The 20,351-nt window shown below is 40.2% G+C and overlaps 3 protein-coding genes across 3 annotated transcripts in view; 2 read left to right on the forward strand and 1 right to left on the reverse strand.

Annotated features, from left to right (window-relative positions):
• Positions 1–1,508: 1,508 nt before the first annotated feature.
• gng5 (G protein subunit gamma 5) lies at positions 1,509–7,453 on the forward strand. The gene is made up of 3 exons (XM_003223091.4): positions 1,509–1,724; positions 5,453–5,607; positions 7,211–7,453. Exons 1-2 carry the CDS (start codon positions 1,650–1,652, stop codon positions 5,576–5,578), a joined length of 201 nt encoding a protein of 66 aa, XP_003223139.1. The 5' UTR covers positions 1,509–1,649; the 3' UTR covers positions 5,579–5,607; positions 7,211–7,453.
• A 1,581-nt stretch (positions 7,454–9,034) lies between these two features.
• On the reverse strand, positions 9,035–16,639 carry rpf1 (ribosome production factor 1 homolog). The gene is made up of 9 exons (XM_003223061.4): positions 16,399–16,639; positions 13,932–13,988; positions 12,989–13,069; positions 12,114–12,209; positions 11,230–11,383; positions 10,954–11,036; positions 10,692–10,873; positions 10,087–10,213; positions 9,035–9,456 (listed from the first exon to the last, which is right to left on the reverse strand). Exons 1-9 carry the CDS (start codon positions 16,582–16,584, stop codon positions 9,415–9,417), a joined length of 1,008 nt encoding a protein of 335 aa, XP_003223109.1. The 5' UTR covers positions 16,585–16,639; the 3' UTR covers positions 9,035–9,414.
• A 117-nt stretch (positions 16,640–16,756) lies between these two features.
• The window catches only part of LOC100552598 (uricase), a 122,753-nt gene continuing 119,158 nt past the window's right edge, over positions 16,757–20,351 (forward strand). Inside the window, exons 1-2 of the mRNA XM_062978091.1 lie at positions 16,757–16,914; positions 20,166–20,299. Coding sequence (XP_062834161.1) covers positions 20,228–20,299 — 72 coding nt within the window. The 5' untranslated portion in view covers positions 16,757–16,914; positions 20,166–20,227. The remainder of the gene's footprint in view (positions 16,915–20,165; positions 20,300–20,351) is intronic.

Consider the following 20,351-nt stretch of genomic DNA (forward strand, 5'->3'; position numbering starts at 1 on the left):
CTTGATGAACCAACCTGAACACAGCATATTATTTGAGAACACAGAAATGCTGGTCAACTTCAACAACCACCATGTCAGACTACACAGAGAAGCCACTGAAATCCACAAGCATGTGGACAATTTCAACAGAAAGGAGGAAACCACTGCCACTTTCAGAATCCCCAGGCAACTTGATTACTGGCAAGGGACTCTGGCTTAGGGTGCATCTATAGTAGAGATAATGCAGTTTGACATGATTTCAACTGCCATGGCAAAGAGTTGTTGTGTGTTTTCCAGGCTGTATGGCCATGTTCCAGAAGCATTCTTTACTGACGTTTCACCCACATCTATGGCAGGCATCCTCAGAGGTTGCGAGGTATATTGGAAACTAAGCAAAGAAGGTTTATATATTTGTGGAAAGTCCAGGGTGGGAGAAGGAACTCTTGTCTGTTTGAGACCAGTGTGAATGTTGTAATTAATCACCTTGATTAGCATTAATGGCCTTGCAAGCTTCATTCCTGCCTGGGGGAATACTTTGTTCTGAGGTTTTAGCTGCCCCTGATTGATTCATGTCTGTAATTCCCCTGTTTTCAGAGTGTTGTTCTTTATTTACTGTCCCAATTGTAGAGTTTTTAAAAAAATACTGGTAGCCAGATTTGTTCATTTTCATGGTTTCCTCCTTTCTGTTGAAATTGTCCACATGCTTGTGGATTTCAATGGCTTCTCTGTGTAGTCTAGCATGGTGACAGTCAGAGTGGTCCAGCATTTCTGTGTTCTCAAATAATATGCCGTGTCCAGGTTGGTTCATCAAATGCTCTACTATGGCTGACTTCTCTGGTTGAGTTAGTCTGCAGTGCCTTTCATGTTCCTTGATTTGTGTTTGGATGAATCTATAATATATAAGATATATCTATCTTTTTGACTAAGGAGCCCCAGTGGCGAAGTGTGTTAAAACACTAAGCTGCTGAACTTGCAGACCTAAAGGTCCCAGGTTCAAATCCTGGGAGCGGAGTGAGCGCCCTCTGTTAGCTCCAGCTTCTGCCAACCTAGCAGTTCGAAAACATGCCAATGTTAGTAGATCAATAGGTACCGCTCCGGCGGGAAGGTAACGGCGCTCCATACAGTCATGCCAGCCACATGACCTTGGAGGTGTCTATGGACGCAGGCTCTTCGGCTTAGAAATGGAGATGAGCACCAACCCCGAGTCAAGACATGACTGGACTTAACATCAGGGGAAACCTTTACCTTTACTTATCTTTTTGACTGCTCTCATGGTTCAATTGGTCCTTCCACACAGCCATATAACTCAGAATATCAAGGCAGAAAATCCCACAATATCTGCTTTGAACTGGGTTATCCGAGTGCTCACCGCCATATATCCCAGTTCAAAGCAGAAAATGTGAGATTTTATTCAACTGTGTGGAAGGAGCCTCAGTGTGTGGCTCTCTCAAGGGGCAACCCCTTCACTTCCGCTGAAGGAGCCCACGAGCCAGCGCTGCGGGCGACTCTAACCTTTTCCCGCTCTATGGGCGAGAGAGTTTGCGAAGGGAGCCGGAAACTGGGGCAGAAAGTTTACGAGAAGTCCACCCCCCTTCCCCACCCTTCGAAAGCAACAGCCGGCGCGAGCCAGGTAGAGGCAGGCAGGCAGGCAGCGCGAGACCGGGGGGACCATGTCCTCCAACGTGGCGGCCATGAAGAAAGTTGTGCAGCAGCTGCGCCTCGAGGCCAGCGTCAGCCGCGTGAAGGTGAGGAGGGGGGAGGCGCCTGAGGCGCAGAGTTCGGCCGCCATTGCCGCGCCCTCCGGGCGGAGAGGAGCACTGGCTTCATGGCTCCCCTCCCTCGCCCTCTCTCAAAGGAAGGAGGTTGGCTTTGGTTTGGGGAGACCGTTAGGCTGGGGAATACATGAACAGGACGCGCCGAGAGCGCCTTGCCAAGGTTTTTCTTTGTTCAAAGCGGGAACTTCTTTGCCTTCCTCTGAGGTCTCGAGTTTCCATGGCAGGTTGGGTTTCGGGCGCGTCTCTAGAGCCATACTAGAATTACGGCAGTCAACTTGGCAATCATGAGTTCTGATTTACATTCTTTTACCAGTCTTGTTTTGAAAACCTACACCAAACACAGCTTCAAAATTGACCAATACTGCTACTAGAATGCAAGAGGGTTTATATATCTTTGGAAAGTCCAGGGTAGGAGAAAAAACTCGTGTTTCTTTGAGGCAAGTGTGTATGTTGCAATTGGCCGCCTTGATTAGCTTTGAATAGCCTTGCAGCTTCGAAGCCTGGCTGCTTCCTGCCTGGGGACATCCTTTGTTGGGAGGTGTTAGCTGGCCCTGATTGTTTCTTGTCTGTAATTCCCGTCTTCTGAGTGTTTTTTTTTTTCGATTTACTTTTTTTTACTGTTTACTGAGGGATTTTACTGAGGGAAACCCCATAATGTTATGGATTAGAACAAAATGCAGTATAATCCAAAAGTATGCCACAATAATGTGAATGTACATTATTGTTTTCAGTTGTTTATTTTATGATATTTTATACTTATTATTGATGTACAGTAGAATCTCACTCATCCAAGCCTCGCTTGTCCAAGCCTCTGGATAATCCAAGCCATTTTTGTCATCAATGTTTTCAATATATCATGATATTTTGGTGCTAAATTTGTAAATGCAGTAATTACAACATAACATTACTGTGTATTGAACTACTTTTTCTGTCAAATTTGTTGTATAACATGAAGTTTTGGTGCTTAATTTGTAAAATCATAACCTAATTTGATGTTTAATAGGCTTTTCCTTAATCCCTCCTTATTATCCAAGATATTCGCTTATCCAAGCTTCTGACGGCCCGTTTAGCTTGGATAAGTGAGACTCTACTGTATTTGGAGTGTTGTTTACATGATTTTAATATGTTGTAGGCCACTTTGGGTCCAGTAAGGGAGAAAAGCAGGATATAAATAAAGATTATTATTAATATTACTGCAAAAAATTTGTTTTTGCAGGACATCTTGCAGCACATTTTGCTATAGTTTTTAATGAGTATCTCACAGGGCCCTACCAGACAGGCATGAGTCTCCACTGCCAGATAATCTGGGATAAACAGAAAACCTGGTATCAGATCTTGGGATATAGGGACTGTCAGGAAGGGTCCATAAAGTCTCAGCCAATTCATCATAGTTTGTGACAGCCACAAAAATGAAGGTTTTGGTGTAAAACAACTAATTTCAAATTAGGTATCACCCAATTAAAACAGAAAAAAACTTAAATTAGGAACATAATTTTTTCATTTTGTTTCATAGTGTAATAAATAATATGTACTATTATTACCTGCCATGGCCCAATTCATTCTTTTTTTGCCTATAATTTTTATAGCAAATCTATAAGGAATGGGTATCTATATATAGAGCAGGGTTGGTTTTTTTTACATCTTCATCTTCCATTGCTGTCAGCCATGGCCCAATTCTGTAGCATCCTGGGAGATATAGTTTTAGTCTTCTCTGCCAAGAGTGCTGGTGCCTCATTATACTATGAATCTCAGGATCCCACAGTTAAAGTGGTGTCAGTCTATGTTCATTCTACAGTATAGATGCACTCCTAAGCCAACGCTCAAACCATTACAGGCACTGTTTCATCTCCCTTTTTGCTCAGTGACAAAAAAAGCCCACTCCTCAGTAAGGAAACCATTGTTGCCCCTCCCAAGCACATTGCTAGTAACACACACACCTTAGCAGCAGTGGGATAATTTAAAACTTAGTGCCTGTTGTTGTGTCCTCTTTAAGTCATTTACAACTTATTGCAATCATATCATAGGGTTGCTTGGCAAAATTTGTTCAGAAAAGGCTTTCATGGCTAAGTAGGGGATTTGGACCCTAGGCTGTGAATGTGAATCACTGGAGCCACTACACTGGCTTTCCAGGCCTTGCTGTTATCCTCCCAAATCTGCTCCCTGCTAGGATTGCTTTCCCCAGACTTCACCTACTCAAATATTGGAAATAACAGCCTGGAATCTTTCCTGAAATGAAAGTTACGGGTTCTGGAGGGAGAGGCATTTTAAAACTCATCTGGCAAACCCGCCCAGGAAAATGCGGAAGTGCCTTAAGGCCCAGGGAGGGCCAGGGAAGAGAAATTGGTCAGCACTTTTTTTCCAGCTTTTACAAGCCTCACTCCACCTTAGTTAACTACTTGATCATAACAGTGCTTTTTGTTGTTTTCATGTGTGCAATCCAGTTATCTACCCATAGCCACATGAGCAGAGGTGGCGAGACTTCAGTATTGTGTGATCTACTTTTCTTTCTTTCATCAGATCCCCAAGATCCTTGTGCATATATTTGCAGTTCTACTGCATACTGTACAAATTTAGACTTATAGCTATAGAAATAGTAATGTTTATTTCTTGACTGCCTCATGGCTCAAGGCGAGCTACAACATTGCTAAAACACACATTCATCTAAAACTTCTATTAAAACATATTTCCACAAAATACATATTAAACTACACAAAATAAAGATTATGCATAAGATGCAAGTTTAAAATTTGTAATTCAAACTGTTTTAAGTAGATTTACCTCCTGCCCATCTCAATCTGTACAATCCATTAAGGGCATATAGTAGCCTTGAGAACAGCTAATTCTTGCGATCCAATCATGTAACTCATTTTCAGGACTGCTTAGCTTGTTAATGGGTTATTTGAAGTCAAAGTGGTTTTAAACATCCTTTTGTACTTTTTCACCCTTTTCCAGCAAAGGCTTTATGGAAGCAGCACTGTTCTTTCCTTTAAAAGGAAATTTAAGACATTCTGGAGAATAAAATATATTTTATCTGAAGAATATTTGTACTGCTTTACTTAGTACTCTTTACCAAAAAGGAGCATTCTGTATCACATTTCAGGAGTGTCACCTGCAGTTTTGGGGATGTAACATTATTATTGGACTAATTCAAGGATATGGGAGAGAACAATATTTTACTGTACAGAACAATACTCCCATTTCATGGGGGATTTTCCTGCTGGTCTGATGGGATTTTGGCTAAGACTTCCTCAGGCCTGATGGAGAAGCTCCACAGGTACTTGGGGTTCCTTTTAACAGAAAATCAATAAACTGAGTTTTGTATATACATATATACAAGAGAGATGGTGCCATTTTACAAGACAGGCTTGAAAAGTACTGCTATAGTTCACAGTCAGGAATGGAAAACAGTTATCTTATATAGCAAATTAAAAGTGTGCCAGAAACTGGTATCATGTTTGTGCCCAGTTGCTGTAACTTTTATTTTCTGGAAACTCCTAATGGATTGGAATCACCACTTTCAGTAGCACTTGCCTATAACCAATCTTACCACATGGGATGAACGTACATTGATTTCTAACTGGCTTAATTATTTTCCCACTTAAAGCTGCTCAGAGTCCCCTCGGGGAGATGGGGTGGGATACAAAATGTTGTTGTTGTTGTTACAATATTCATTCAAACATGGATTTTTTTGTTTGCAGGTTTCACAAGCTGCAGCTGATTTGAAGCAGTTTTGTCTGCAGAATGCACATCACGATCCTTTATTAACAGGGGTGTCTTCAAGTACAAATCCATTTAGACCACAGAAAGTCTGCTCATTTCTCTGACTTTGTGAAATATATGGCTACTTTTCATAGTAAGTTTTCATTAGTTTCTCTAGGTTTAGCAGGAAGAAGTCTTATTCTATTCAGGTATATGTTTATTAAAATATTTTATCCTGTCATATATCCAAGGTTCACATGGCAATGTATAATGAAAGAAATCTGAACAGTTTAAAACAATGAAAATAATACAAACGTTTTAATACAAACAGTTTAAAACAATGAAAATAATACAAATATTATTTTTAATAAATAATATTAAAAGAATATTAAAAGTTAAATAAAATTTCAGTTAAATAAGATTTTAGAATGTTTTCCTGGTCTTAGAGTACATCTCACAAGTATGTACAGTGGGCCCTTGTTATCAGCTAGGATTTGATTTAAGTAATTTCTGTAGGTGCTCAAGTCCCATTATGTTCAGTAGCATATCTCTTAGATCAGGAATCCTCAAACTGCAGCCCTCCAGCTGTTTGAGCCTCCAGCAATAATATATTTATGATATATATTATTATGGTACCACCCAGAATTCCTGACTATTGAATAAGCTGGCTAGGGGGGTACAAACAGCTGGAGGCCTGCCTTAGATAAAATACTAAAGTCAAAGTTTGCTTTTGGGGTTTTTCTTAGTATTTTTAAGGCATGGATGGTTGAATTTGCTGATATAGGCCAATTACATTTTATACAAGACCAAGTTTCACCTAGAAATCCAATGTGAAATAGTTTAAGCATTGGGCTAGGACTCGAGACCAGGGTTCAAATTCTCATCCAGCAATGAAAACCCAGTGATAGTTTCACTGTAAATTGGGGAAATTAAGGCACACAACAACAAAGTTTTACCTGTTACTGATCTGAGATAGAATGCAAAACTGTTAGGAGGCTAGAAGCACATTAACCATGCAGGGACTTTGGGTGGCTGCATCTCATTTAAGTCTTCAAATGCCCCCTGGAAGACGGACATTTTCACCTTGCTTTTGGGGCTTTTTGTGTTTTGTCTTCAAGTTGACTTTTCAACTTCCGGCAGGACTGTGCAGTTAGACAGCTTTCATGGACAAGAAATACTCAAGATGGTTTTGCCAGTTTTTCTGAACTATTCAATTATTCAGGCAAGCACTTACCGTAGGTCCAGGAGGGACCTTTTATGACAAGAAGTCTACTGTTATTTTTAAAGGCCTCTCCTGGACCTAAAATTGACCCATTGCTCATTCTAAAATATCTCCCACCACCCTTAAAGTGCATTTTGGCTAAAACAGAATTGAACCATCAAATCGAAACTATGAATCTATTGTAAGTCTGAACACTTATGGTCCTCTTAATTTCTACCAGCTACCATTCTTTACTTTTTTGCAATATAAATGTTTTTATTGACTAGCAATGTAGCATGGACAACCACTATCTGCCTTAAAATCTTTGGATAAACCCATGATATATATGTGTTGTCTTACCTATACAAATACAGATAAAGGCTAGTTGATCCTTTCTGTAGAATTTGGAAGACTGATTTTTTCATTTATTCTTGTGTTAGTTCTGTGTCACTAACTTGTGTAAGAATTTTATTGGATATATCAAATAAGTTGTGATTTCCAGAAACCATTCTCAGCAAATGCTTAACTCCAGCAATGTTTTTGTTTTGCTTTTCAGACTTTCTTACAACTTTCCCTAACTATATACACATGATATCTGTCGAAGCAAAGCGAGGCGACTGGGAACACGTACTGAAACTTTGCATCATTGTGCCAATTTAGATCTAGGAATACTTTTACTGTTGTCAAACTCTTACAATCTACCTCTCTAAACAAACTGTATGCTTGCTACAATAACTTCTGTATCACGAGGGAATCGATTTTATATACAAGCAATAAAGATTGCCTTAATCACTTTCAATGTTAGTGTAAAGTTTTACAAGTTAAGTAGAGTGCCTGGTTTCACAATGATTTCTTCATACCTTTCTTACTTGCTCAAGGAAGGAAAACACTGTAACATAACCTACTCATTTGGCTGTACCCACTACTTTTAAATTTCCTAAATACAAAATAGTGTTTGCAACCAGACATCAAATACATTTATATCCACTATGCAACTATTTGCAATTTCAAATAGTTGTAATACTGTCTTGAAATGGGCAGCATTTCTTTCCAAGGCATATTAAGAAATTAATTTCTTCTTTCATGAAATAGCTGGCGCCAAACTCCATCCTTAAATATGTTTTACCACACACTGCTTATAAACCTAGCAAGTCTGTGAAGAAATTTATTCAGTGGACATTAGAGTTGATTGAGAAAGCTGTCTATGGTTAGCATCCTGCTGATTAATCTCGACTAGAGCAGACACATTCATGGTGTGAATGATGAGACACTTAGGTAGAGCCGACTGGATAAATGAGTCCACTCTAATCAAGACCAATAACAGACTTTAGACATATATGCAATTTGCATGGAATAATGGATACAAAACATCTGACCAATACGCAATGCTAGTTCATAATTCAATGCAGCAAACTATATAAAAATGGATACTTCGTATTTTAAATGATTTTTGAAATGTACTATTTATAACTTGTGTAACTATTAAGGAAATTTATTTGTAATCAAAATACCAAAATGACATGCCCATGCATAATAGATCAAAGCAAAATGTGATGATTACTGGCTAAAAAACTTGTGTTGAGCATGGTATTCACATCTGAGCAAGGATATTAGTTTTTAACTTAGAGGTGCATTCCCTTCTTGACATTACATGTCTAATACAAGGCATTGTTTGGAACATTTCTATTTTAGTTATGACGTGAAACTAGCCTATGCTATAGTATAGATATAAATAGCTTCCCTGCTTAGTACAGATTAATGGGTAATGGTGGGAAGCAATGCCATATATATTAATATAGGTCAACCATATGTATAATTTGAGTGCAGGTTTCGGGCTAAAATTATGGATTTTTCTATGGCCTTTGTGAGTCAAGGATAATTCCACAGAGAGGAAAGCACCAATGCTGACTCAGGGCTAGCAGCCTCTGATCATCACTGCCGCTATTTTCTTGCTCTGACATTCAAAAAGGTCAGAAGCAGTACCATAACAGAGAATAGAGGAGTTCAGTGTTTATTTTAAGTTCTGGGATGGACTAAGCTCTTGCCTTTTGCCACTCTTATCAGAGTAGGGGATATTTTTGCCCCATGGATAAGTTGACCTAAGTTTTCTGGGTTGTTTTTTTTTACTAAAATTTTGAGACGTATACATGAGTGTGTGTGTGTGTGTGTGTGTGTGTGTGTGTGTATAATACAATCTATTTTCTCTTTTTATATATTAACACAGACATGTTTAAACCAAACATATTCTGTTATTCTTTCTTTCCTTTATAACAAGGCAATTCTGAATTGTTGAATGCACCAATCATAATATTCTGAAGTAGAAAACAACCCACCAGGGTAAAAATATTAGGTAAATGTTTAGACAGCTAATTCTGAGAAGTAACTCATAACACATGGTTTTTTTTATTATAGCAAGGTTCTAGGTCTTAAAATACAATCTACTTCTGAAGAGAAATTACTCCCACAGAAAACAGTTAAGTGATTATGAAAGAGCATTTTAAAAAAGTTTTTAATTTTGTGAGTGGACAGCAGATAGAATTTCTTGTCATTGTCACATGAAATGTTCTACTCCTTATAAATAAATAGAAACACATTTAGGAAGTTAAGGCACTGAAGATAATCGGTGTTAAATCGGTGAAGAAAAGATGTCTTAGTGGAATTTTTCCCTTTAGACCAGGAGTTACTAAAGACAATATCCCAGTCCTTGTGCTCTTCTTAATTCAGCAGAAAAAGGAAAAGCAGCAGTGCCTTAATTTGGTCTTATAGATGGAATTTTCTTCGACTTGTGTCCATTTCACGACGCTGAAAGATAAAGGATAAAACTAGATTTGCTTATCAAATGAAGAGAGCATTTTATTAGGAGAAAAAAAACTTTGCCTCAGGACAACAACTTACAAATACTTGTCAAGCATTTATTTGCATTAGGCCTAATGAGAGGATTTATCAGTATACATTTTTATGTCAGATTTTATAAATATAATAGTCAGGCCGACTTGGACTGGTTGTAGTAAGTTCCTAGCTCTGTTTACATAGGCTTAGTCATACTACAGTAACTAATTCACCCTTTATTTAGGTTATTATACAATTTGACAATTCCCGTTGATATTGAAAAAACTTCAAAGCTATTACCAGAAGCAAGTTCATCCATCAATGTCATCAACTGATCAACTGTCTTTAGTGACAGTAAAGCAAAGCTTCAATCTTTCTATTTTGTGCATATTCAGATGGGGAGGGGCAGAACCTTTTTTGTTACGTTGGAACTGTTTGAAACTCAATCTACTATAAGTACTAAGACCATCTCCACTCAGTCCTTCAGTCTGAGACACCGTAAACGGGCTCTCAGCTTAAAATATTTGAGAACCCCTGATCTAGACTATTAATATTTCTAATTATATAGAATTAGGCAGCTCTGGGAAAATACCAAAACAATACCTTATGGATCCATTCATATTCTCCAAACTTGGAATCAAACGTTCCTTTCTGAAGAGATCTTAATTTCAGGGTAAAACGTGGTCCCACTTCTTGAATTGCCACTCTTTTTTCATTTTTGAAGATATACCTGCAGAAAATAGTACGCAATATTAGCAAACTGGTAATATACAAATTCCCACCCTAGTGGCTAGAGCAGGGGTCCTCAAACTAAGGCCCGTGAGTGGAATGTGGCCCTCTAAGGTCATTTACCTGGTCCCCACCCGCCCTTAGTTTTAGACTTGGGCTCGTTCAAATCTGAAATGACTTGAAGGCACACAACAACCACCCTAATTAACTTGACTATCTCATTGGCCAGAAACAGGCCCACACTTCCCATTGAAATCCTGATAGGTTTATGTTGGTTAAAATTGTCTTTATATTTAAATATTGCATTGTTCTTTCATTATTGTTGTTTTGCACTACAAATAAGACATGTGTAGTGTGCATAGGAATTTGTTTTCTTTTTTCAAATGATAATTCGGCCCCTCAACAGTTTGAAGGATTGTGGACCAGCCCTCTGCTTAAAAAGTTTGAGGACCCCTGGTCTAGAGTCTCTGAACACTCACCTATGGAATCTGAAAAAGATGTAGTCGCGCTGATTGTGAAATGTAGCCACTTGTCTACCAATGAACTGAGGATCGTGTGGGAAAAGAGATGCAAACATGCGACCAATGGAGTGGCCTAACCGTGTTGTAAAGTTGTTCAGAATAATTTCAGGTTGGTGTTCTGTGGGAGCTTTCCCTTTTCGCTGGAAGAAGTGACACAAAACATTAATGTTATACCTAGCAAAGTTATACAAGCAGGGCCAAACCATGAAACTAAACTCACCTTAATTTCTTTACGAAGTCTAACACTACTCATCCTAAAATGAGCTGTTGGGCCTTCAGGCAAGTGACTTAAGACAAGACCATCTATTCCAGCAGTTAAGATTCATAATGAGCTGTGCACCATAGACTAAAACTGAAGAATAAAGCATGGAGAATATGACTAAAAGTGTTAACTTTTATTCCCAATAAGCAGTGCTATAGCCCAGAATAACTTCAATTCTCAAATAGTATCTGATATTTAAATTGCTTCATGAAGTATCTCATCAACAAAGGATACTAGGTATTTTGCGATCTTCATTGATCACAATCATATCAGTAAAGTCTCTTGCGATACACTGCGGAATAACGTTTTTTAGAGCCAGCCCTCTTCGATAGTAAACATGTGAGTTTGGAATACATGTTGACAACTGTTCACAGAACCTCACAGTCCTCTATAAAAAAAAATAAAAAAAGGAAGGGGGTAGGCAAAAATTAGGCAAGAATGTTTAAACAAATCAACATATGCTTAAAAATACATTGCTATGTGTCACTAGATCTCAGGCTATATGGACATTTCTATGTATCATTTTTTTAAAAAAAAAAGTACAATCAAGTACTCAATTTCTTCCTAAGGCTTGGTGAACCTTTTGCAGGCCAAACTGATTCAGGGACGGAATGCCAGCAATGTCACAGATCCACATGCCAAAGTAAATGAAGACACCCCATTGCTACCATGTGGCTCCCAACATTTTCTATAGACTTTATTCACTAATACAGAGCAGTCAGCTTTTTTACAAGTTTGACTGCATTTAAAAAGTCTAAATACAGAGTTTTTCAAGGAAGAGTCACATGATTAGGATTAGCCTTTCCCTGCAATGCCAGCATTGACAGTTGTCCGTGCTGCAAGGATACTTTGAAAGGCTTCTGGGAGCATCAATGTAGGCTTTGTAAAAAAAATTATAGTACAGTATGAGCAAGAACCTTGCCAACAGAAAACATGGAAGGCCAGATGTGGACTGTTCTGCTTTAAGCAGCTTTCTCTTAAAGGGACTTCAGCCAAATTTATTTACAAGATGCTGTGAAGTCAAAATCCAATAAATGCTCAAGGGTTACGCTCCTCACATTATATACAACCATGATGAAATAAACATTTTATAGTTTTCTTTTAAATTGTGTTCTTACTCCACGGGGTCTGTCAGATGTTGTAATAAGAATCTTTGGGATAGTTTGCCGGTTGAAATAGGGTGCAAATTCATCTGTAGCTTCATCCAAAGCAACCTGGAAGTATATAATAATGTGTAATGTAAGAAACTACACTTACGTATCATTTGTTTTTAAAAAAATAAGACCTGCAATTAGGGAAAGCAAAGTCCCAGCAGAGCTTTACAATTTACTTCCTCACAAAGAGGGTAATGAAATGTTTAGAGGTGGGAATGTCTGAGGTCACATAAGGTTTTACATACTACAATTCTCTTTAATAAACACAAAACTTTTAACTGATTTTGCTACACCAGACTACGAGGCTACTCCCTAGAAATTCTTATATACAAGCTCACCTAACAAAAGATTGCCTGGACACAAGATATAATTATCAGACAACGTGCACCAGGCCCTTAAAAATATGATTGGGAAAAAGAAAGATTAGACATTTTTTATTTATCTTCAGGGTGCTGCTAGAGATATATTTTCAAGATGGGAGAAAGAACTACCTTAAATCGGGTGAAACTAATTGTCCATTTAAGTCAACAAATTATTGTCTCTGGCAGCAGTTCACTTTTTCCATCTCATCTGCTACCTGATACTTTTAATTAAAACCACAAATATAACAAACAAAGCCTTTTACTGAGAATGTGGTAGTTTTAAAGAAATTAGTCCCATCAGCTCTAGATCAGTGCCCTGCCATTGTTCCTGTGAAGGAAAACGAGAACGAATGCTTTATCCATATTACTGGGTTGGAGTTATTTATCAAATAATTCTGCGGGTGACAAGATGAATGAAAAACTAAGAGGGAATTTTGGGTGGCATTTTGGGTGGAAGTGTTCTCCAAAAAGAGCTACCTCTTCATCATTTGGGTCAACTGTGGTTTCATCATATACACGCTGGTTTTCAATAGTCTTTGGAACTGGCTTTGGCGGTGCCTGCAGAAAATAAAATATTAATTCATTAAAACAGATTTTCAAACTACATTTGCTGCAGCTAAAATGTTTGATGGATTATTTCACCAGCAGTAAAATCAAATAAACTTACTGCACTCTCACCGTTTATTTCAAATGCTTCAGATAAGTAGAGTTCTAATGTAGTGCAATATGCCAATGATTGCATGGAAATACAAAATAATGAGTTTCATTCAGACTTAGTCATATTTAAAGTCAATGGGATGTCAATGGGAAGGCTCCCACTGATTCCAATGAGTATACTCTAAGGGCAAGTAAGCTGTGGTTCTAACTCATGCACACACATTTAAAGTAGTAATTTCATATGCTTATTGAATTTGATAACTTCATGTAAGTAGACATTACGGCACAATTGAAAGCTGTCAGAATTCAAAAATAATTAGAATGTATTATTTTTTCATACATTCAGAGGTGGTTTTGCCTCTTTCCATACTACAGGATGGCAAGATGAGTTTTAACAGTAGTCACTTGAGTAAGGTTATTTAATGAATTTCACAGTAGTGGTCTTAATTAAAAACTTTCCAGGTCAGATTTACTACATTGCAATAGTACATTATTCTCAGTATACCATTAATATTAAGAATTACATTTCATACTCCAACATGATGTGAGGTAAAAGAAGTACTGAACAACATCCATTTATTTCCTTATAGGTATCTTGCTTCCTATATAATCTCGGATGACCACTACTTGCTGTCTTCCACTAGACACATTTCAAAGACTAAATGAAATGTAACAAAATCCAGTTATGAAATTGTAACATTATTAATAGTTAATAGTATTTTTTATAAATGAGAACTTATTAGCCCTTAATGTTTCCTTTTACCTTGTCTCCAAGTGCTGCTCGCTCCTTTTTCCTCTTTTTCTTAATGGCTAATTTTTCCTGAAGTAGGGAGGGAGAGGAAAACACATACTGCTGAGTAATACATAAGCACCATCACAGATCACATACATGGGAATAGCCCATTTCTACAATGATCCAGACTTTAGAACAAACACTGAAAGGCATAACACTTTCTATTTCCCAAGTTGCTTGCACGGAGCATTATAGTATTTTGGATTATCTAACTTCCATCTCACAGGCATCCTCAGTACAGGCAGTCCCAAAGTTACAAACCAGATAGGTTCTGTAGGTTCTTTAGTTGAATTTGTATGAAAGTTGGAACAGGAAAATTTTTAAGTGTAACTCCAGCCTTGGATAGAATTTGGATAGTATAGGGGAGTGTTAACACCGCTGTGGTGTTTGTTTTGCTGTCTGTGCCCCTGTTAAGAAGATTTAATCTTACTTTCTATCCCTTTGATAATTGGGATAATTCCCTTTTTGATAGGGAACCTTTCCGGGAGTCGAACCTAGACCCCCACCCCCGTTTTCCCTCAAATCACTCCCTCCCCTCTCCAGTCCAACACCCTACCTGGATCCTTAGGATGTACCTTATCATACCTTCATATATGTATCCATCCCTTAGGGTTATTCCCTTTCCTTATCCCTATCCTTCCCCTATCTTGTTTACCCAAACCTACCCCCACACTTTTCCCCCTTAGATAAATTGATGTAATTTTGAAAACCTTTAATAAAGATTATTGGGGGGGGGGGGGGGGGGAAGATAATTGGATTTTGAAAAATTTGGGTTGTTGTGAAAACAAGGATTGGTGATAAAGCGTCAATGGATACCTTTTTTTCCTCATTATACCACTTCCAGGAGTGAATTTCTCTTCCAATGGGTAAATTCCTCTCACTTCCTGTTGTCTCAGCCCTGTTCTTAACTATGAGTCATTTGTAATTCAGATGTTTGTAACTTGGGGACTGTCTGCATTAGAAATGAGGATCTATCGCTCAATAGAGATATGGCTTGAATCCCTAACCAACACAACTGGAAACTGACTGCAGACCAGTCTTTCTTGGAAACCTCAACACTCACCTCCACTCTCCAATTATTCCTCAGCATCCCCAGATCTCTATGCTTTATTCACATTCTACATTTCCACCAGTGATTATTCCTTTTTGCTTTACTCAGGTATAGCTGTTTTCAAATTACCAGGCAATTTATGAAAACCTCATGAATTTCAAAGGTTTAAGGCAGAGCTGGTTTTGCCAGCTTTTGTGTGCGTTCAAGTCATTTCCAGCTGATGGCAACCATAAGGTGAAGTTATCATTGTTGTTTTTGTTTTGTTTTTTTGCCAATATTGGTTCAGAGGGGGGTTGACTTTGCTTTCCTGTGAGGCTGAGAGAGTGTGACTTGCCCAAAGCCACCCACTGCTGTTTGGTGCTGGGATCTGAACCATGGTCTTCCAGAGGAGGAGGATGTATCTACAATGCAGAATTAACACAGTTTGACACCATTTGAAAGGTCATGGCTCACTTAATGTTATGGGATTGTGGGAGTTGTAGTTTTGCAAGGTCTTGAGCCCTCTCTTCCAAGGCATGCTGGTATTTATTTATCGCATCAGAAGCGAATTGCAGATAAAGTTATAATGTATTTTTAAAAACACACAAAGTTAAAAACTTGGCATTACATTAGAATTCCTTTGACCAAAAGCTGGCCTCTTGGAGTGCCTCTGGTGTCGCTGTGAGAAGGTACTCCATTGTGCATGTGGCTGGGCACAGACTGCATTGTAATAAGTGGTCTGTGGTTTACTCTTCTTCACACTCGTGTGTCATGGACCCCTCTTTGTGGTGCCAGAGCGCAGTCTGCTCAGCGCCTTTCAGGTCATCCAGTTTTCTGTGTGCCCATGAGGGTGTCGGCCACTAAGGTTCCTGGTTTTATCCTGCTACTTTTAGACTCTCATTTGCTGAGGTGTTCCTGCAAGCATCTCTGTAGATCTTAGGAAGCTATTTCTTGATTTAAGTTGTTGGCATGCTGGATGATACCCAAACAGAGGATGGGCCGGCGATGTCACTGCAATGGCCTACTGGCTGCTACTTCCCAACGGATGTCAGGTGCAATACCAGCTAAACAGTGTAATTCCTCCAGTGGTGTAGACGAGCTGTGATAATGCGGCATGTCTCATTAAGATTCACATCCACTGTTTTAACGTGGTGAGATGTATTCCGCACTGGACATGTTTGAACGGGCATGGCTCACTTAATGTTATGGGATCGTGGGAGTTGTTGTTTCGCAAGGGCTTGACCCTTCTCTGCCAAAGTGTGCCTGTGCCTCACCAAACTATCAATCCCAGGATTCCATAGCACTGAGTCACGGCGGTGAAAGCGGTGTTAAATGGCATTAGTTTGAGCACAAGGCCAGGGAGCTCCTTCCTCTGAGACAGAGGCCTTTCTTCCCCTCATCGCCTACCTTTCTCTGCTGCTGCTTCCAGCGGAGGAACATGAAATGGCGCCGCTGCTTGTTCTTAATCTCGGAGACGCTGAACGTCGGCGGGAACGCGGCCTGGCTCTGCTCCGCGGCGCCTCCTTGCTCCCCCGCCTCGCCATCGCACGCCGCCGGCTTCGGCAACCTCCCTTTCCCCGAAGTGCCCGCCATGCTGGTTGCTTCCCCTCTGACCCTTCACCCCTCCCGCCTCCTTTCACGCTCCTCTTACGTCACCACGCCCGTGCGAAGCGGACTCCTTCCTCCCTCAGCAGTGAGGGTTTCGCACTCTTGCCGCAGTGGGCCAATCAGGACTCAGTCTGTGCGCCTGCGTCTGCATCAGGACAAAGTTGGCTGTTTGGAAGGCTAACTGTGAAATGTGTTGTCGAAGGCTTTCATGGCTCGGATCACTGGGTTGCTGTGAGTTTTCCGGGCTCTGTGGCCATGATTTAGAAGCATTTTTTCCTGACGTTTCTCCTGCATCTATGGCAGGCATCCTCAGAGGTCGGTTGGAAACGAGTCAAGTGGGGTTTATATATCTGTGGAAAGTCCAGGGTGGGAGAAAGAACTCCTGTCTGTTGGAGGAAAGTGTGAATGTTGCAATTGGCCACCTTGATAAACATTGAATGGTCTTGCAGCTTCAAAGCCTGGCCGCTTCCAGCCTGGGGGAATCCTTTGTTAGGAAAAGTTAGCAGGCCTTGATTGTTTTGTGTCTGGAATTCCCGGGGTTTTTTTTTTTTTTTTTGCGTTTCTTCTTATTTACTGTCCAAACACGAATCAAGGAATATGAAAGGTACTGCAGACTTAACTCAACCAGAGAAGTCAGCCAGAGCAGAGCACTTGATGAACCAACCTGGACACAGCGTATCATTTGAGAACAAAGAAATGCTGGACCACTCTAACAAACACCATGTCAGACTACACAGAGAAGCCACTGAAATCCACAAGCATGTGGACAATTTCAACAGAAAGGAGGAATCCATAAAAATGAATAAAATCTGGCTACCAGTATTAAAAAAACTTAAAGAACAACTCTCTAAAAACAGTAAATAAAGAACAACACTCTGAAAACGGAAATTCCAGACAGGAAACAATCAAGACCAGCTAACACCTCCCAACAAAGGATTCCCCCAGGCAGGAAGCAGCCAGTCTTTGAAGCTGCAAGGCCATTCAATGCTAATCAAGGTGGCCGATTGAAATATTCACACTTGCCTCAAAGAGACAAGAGTTTTTTCTCCCACCCTGAACATTCCAGATACATAAACCTCACTTGCCTAGTTTCTAACAAACTTCACAACCTTGGAGGATGCCTGCCATAGATGTGGGTGAAATGTCAGGAGAGAATCCCACTGGAACATATAGCCATTTAGCCCGGAAAACTCACAGCAACCCAGTGATTCCGGCCATGAAAGCCTTTGGAAAGCCATACCATAATGGGGGTATACTTGTTTGTATCAAAAAAGCTGTTGCTTGGTGAAGTGGCCCTCTGATATCACTGGGGAAGAAAGGGAGCAGGGCAGATTGAAGTGTATGAGGGGAAAGGAGGAAGGAAGGAAAGAAGGTGGGGGAAGAAAGCAAAAACAGAAGGGGAGGGAGGGAGGGCGGAAGAGCCACAGAGAGCCCTGTTGCCATGGAGACGTGAAGAAGGGGAGGGAAAAGGAAAGAAGGGATGAAAGCAGGGGGGCATTAGCCCCTCCAACAACCAGGCAACGCTGAATGTATACACTGGTTAATAGTAATAGTAGTAGTAATAATAACGAGGTTTTTTGTGCATGCTCATATCCCACTTCCACTATGTCCATAGCAGAGGAAAGGGTTTGCGCATCTGCAAAATGACAAAGCAACCTATCCACAGATATCAGAAAGTTATCTGCTGCAGCCATTCTTTCTGTGTTTGGGATATTAATTGAATTTTTGCCAGAGCAGTGACCTTAGGATGATTATATAAACAATTCTGACTCAAACAATGTACTACCTGTAGGCAGAGCTCCCCTTATATTGGGCTAAGCCTCTTCCAATGGCTGATTCACCAGCAGAGGGAACTGGCAGCACAACTGCCCAACCAGCTAAATAAAGCAAGGGATGGAACAAGGGAGGAGCCAGGTCCAACCTCCTCTCACTCAGCCACTATGGGTCCATCTACATGGAAAATCAGTGACGTTTGACACCACTAACTGCCATGGCTCAATGCTATGGAATCATGGGGGTTGTAATTTTATAAGATACTAGCTTTGCCCGGCCACACATTGCTGTGGCTTATGGGAATCCTCTGTTGGCCAGGTGGAATAGCCTTGCAGTCTCAAAGCCTGGCTGTTTTCTGGAGTAGCTGGAGCTTGGATGAGGGGTTGTGCTGCCAAGTTTAGTGTTTCTGGGATGTGTAGTTTTGTTGTTTTGTCCTAGGCCGAAATTTCATTACCCTTTTACAGTAGAGTCTCACTTATCCAATATAAACGGGCCGGCAGAAGCTTGGATAAGCGAATATCTTGGATAAGAAGGAGGGATTAAGGAAAAGCCTATTAAACATCAAATTAGGTTATGATTTTACAAATTAAGCACCAAAACATCATGTTATACAACAAATTTGACAGAAAAAGTAGTTCAATATGCAGTGTTATGTTGTAATTACTGTATTTACAAATTTAGCACCAAAATATCATGATATATTGAAAACATTGACTACAAAAATGGCTTGGATTATCCAGAGGCTTGGATAAGCGAGGCTTGGATTAGTGAGACTCTACTGTATATATATAGACTAGCTTTGCCTGGCCACACGTTGCTGTGGCTTATGGGAATCATTTGTTGGCCAGGTGGAATAGCAGTGAGTGGCCTTGCAGCCTCAAAGCCTGGCCATTTTCTGGAGTAGCTGGAGTAGTACCCTCAATCAAAGAGCTACTTTGAAGCCTGGCTACTTTCTTAGTAGGAGAATCCTTGCTTGGCCAACTTGAATTGCACTGAGTAGTCTTGCAGCTTAAAAGCCTGGCCGCTTTCTACATAGGACATTCTTGCTAGGCCAGGTTGAATGGGGCAGAGTAGCCTCACGGCTTTAGAGCTAGGGGGTTTTCTATCTAGGGGAAATCTTGGTTGGCCAGGTTGAATAGCACTGAATAGCCTTGCTGCTTGCAAGCCTGGCCACTTTCTACCTTGCGGAATCCTTGGTTGGCAAGTTTGAATAGCAATTAATAGTCTCAGTATGGCAGGTATGAATTCTGCAATTAGCCACCTTGATTAGCATTTAATGGCCTTGTAGCTTCAAAGCCTGTTTGTGTCCTGTCTGGGAGAATCCTTTGTTGGGAAGTGTTAGCTGGCCCAATTGTTTCCTTTCTGGAATTCCCAATTTCCTTGCTTTCAGAGCGTTGCTCTTTATTTACTGTTCTGGTTTTAGAGATTATATTGTTCTGTATTATTATATCACAGTAATTATTTCATATTACAGTAGAGTCTCACTTATCCAACATTCGCTTATCCAATGATCTGGATCAGGGGTCCCCAAACTAAGGCCCGGGGGCCGGATGCGGCCCTCCAAGGTCATTTACCTGGCCCCCGCCCTCAGTTTTAGACTTAGGCTCGCCCAAAGTCTGAAATGACTTTAAGGCACACAACAACAACAACAGTCCTACTTAACTTGACTATCTCATTGGCCAGAAGCAGGCCCACACTTCCCATTGAAATCCTGATGGGTTTACAGTATGTTGCTTAAAATTGTTTTTATTTTTAAATATTGTATTGTTCTTTCATTTACTAATATTGCCCAGGGGACGCCCAGATGTTTTGATGTTTTTACCATCCTTGTGGGAGGCTTCTCTCGTGTCCCCGCATGGAGCTGGAGCTGATAGAGGGAGCTCATCCACACTCTCCCCAGGTGGGATTCGAACCTGGCAGCTTTCAGGTCAGCAACCCAACCTTCAAGTCAGTCCACTACGCCATCTGGGGGCTCCTAA

The sequence above is a fragment of the Anolis carolinensis genome, chromosome 4 (assembly GCF_035594765.1).
Source record: "Anolis carolinensis isolate JA03-04 chromosome 4, rAnoCar3.1.pri, whole genome shotgun sequence".
Lineage (NCBI taxonomy): Eukaryota > Metazoa > Chordata > Lepidosauria > Squamata > Dactyloidae > Anolis > Anolis carolinensis.

Bases quoted from the DNA above. Each gene is read 5' to 3' on its own strand.
- gng5 (XM_003223091.4), top strand. From the start codon at position 1,650: ATGTCCTCCAACGTGGCGGCCATGAAGAAAGTTGTGCAGCAGCTGCGC. The intron at 1,725-5,452 runs GTGAGGAGGGGG...TTTTGTTTGCAG, and splicing joins CCAGCGTCAGCCGCGTGAAG to GTTTCACAAGCTGCAGCTGA.
- rpf1 (XM_003223061.4), bottom strand. From the start codon at position 16,584: ATGGCGGGCACTTCGGGGAAAGGGAGGTTGCCGAAGCCGGCGGCGTGC. The intron at 11,037-11,229 runs GTATCCTTTGTT...CTGCTGGAATAG, and splicing joins TGAAGATCGCAAAATACCTA to ATGGTCTTGTCTTAAGTCAC. The intron at 10,874-10,953 runs GTGAGTTTAGTT...CACTTCTTCCAG, and splicing joins GACTTCGTAAAGAAATTAAG to CGAAAAGGGAAAGCTCCCAC.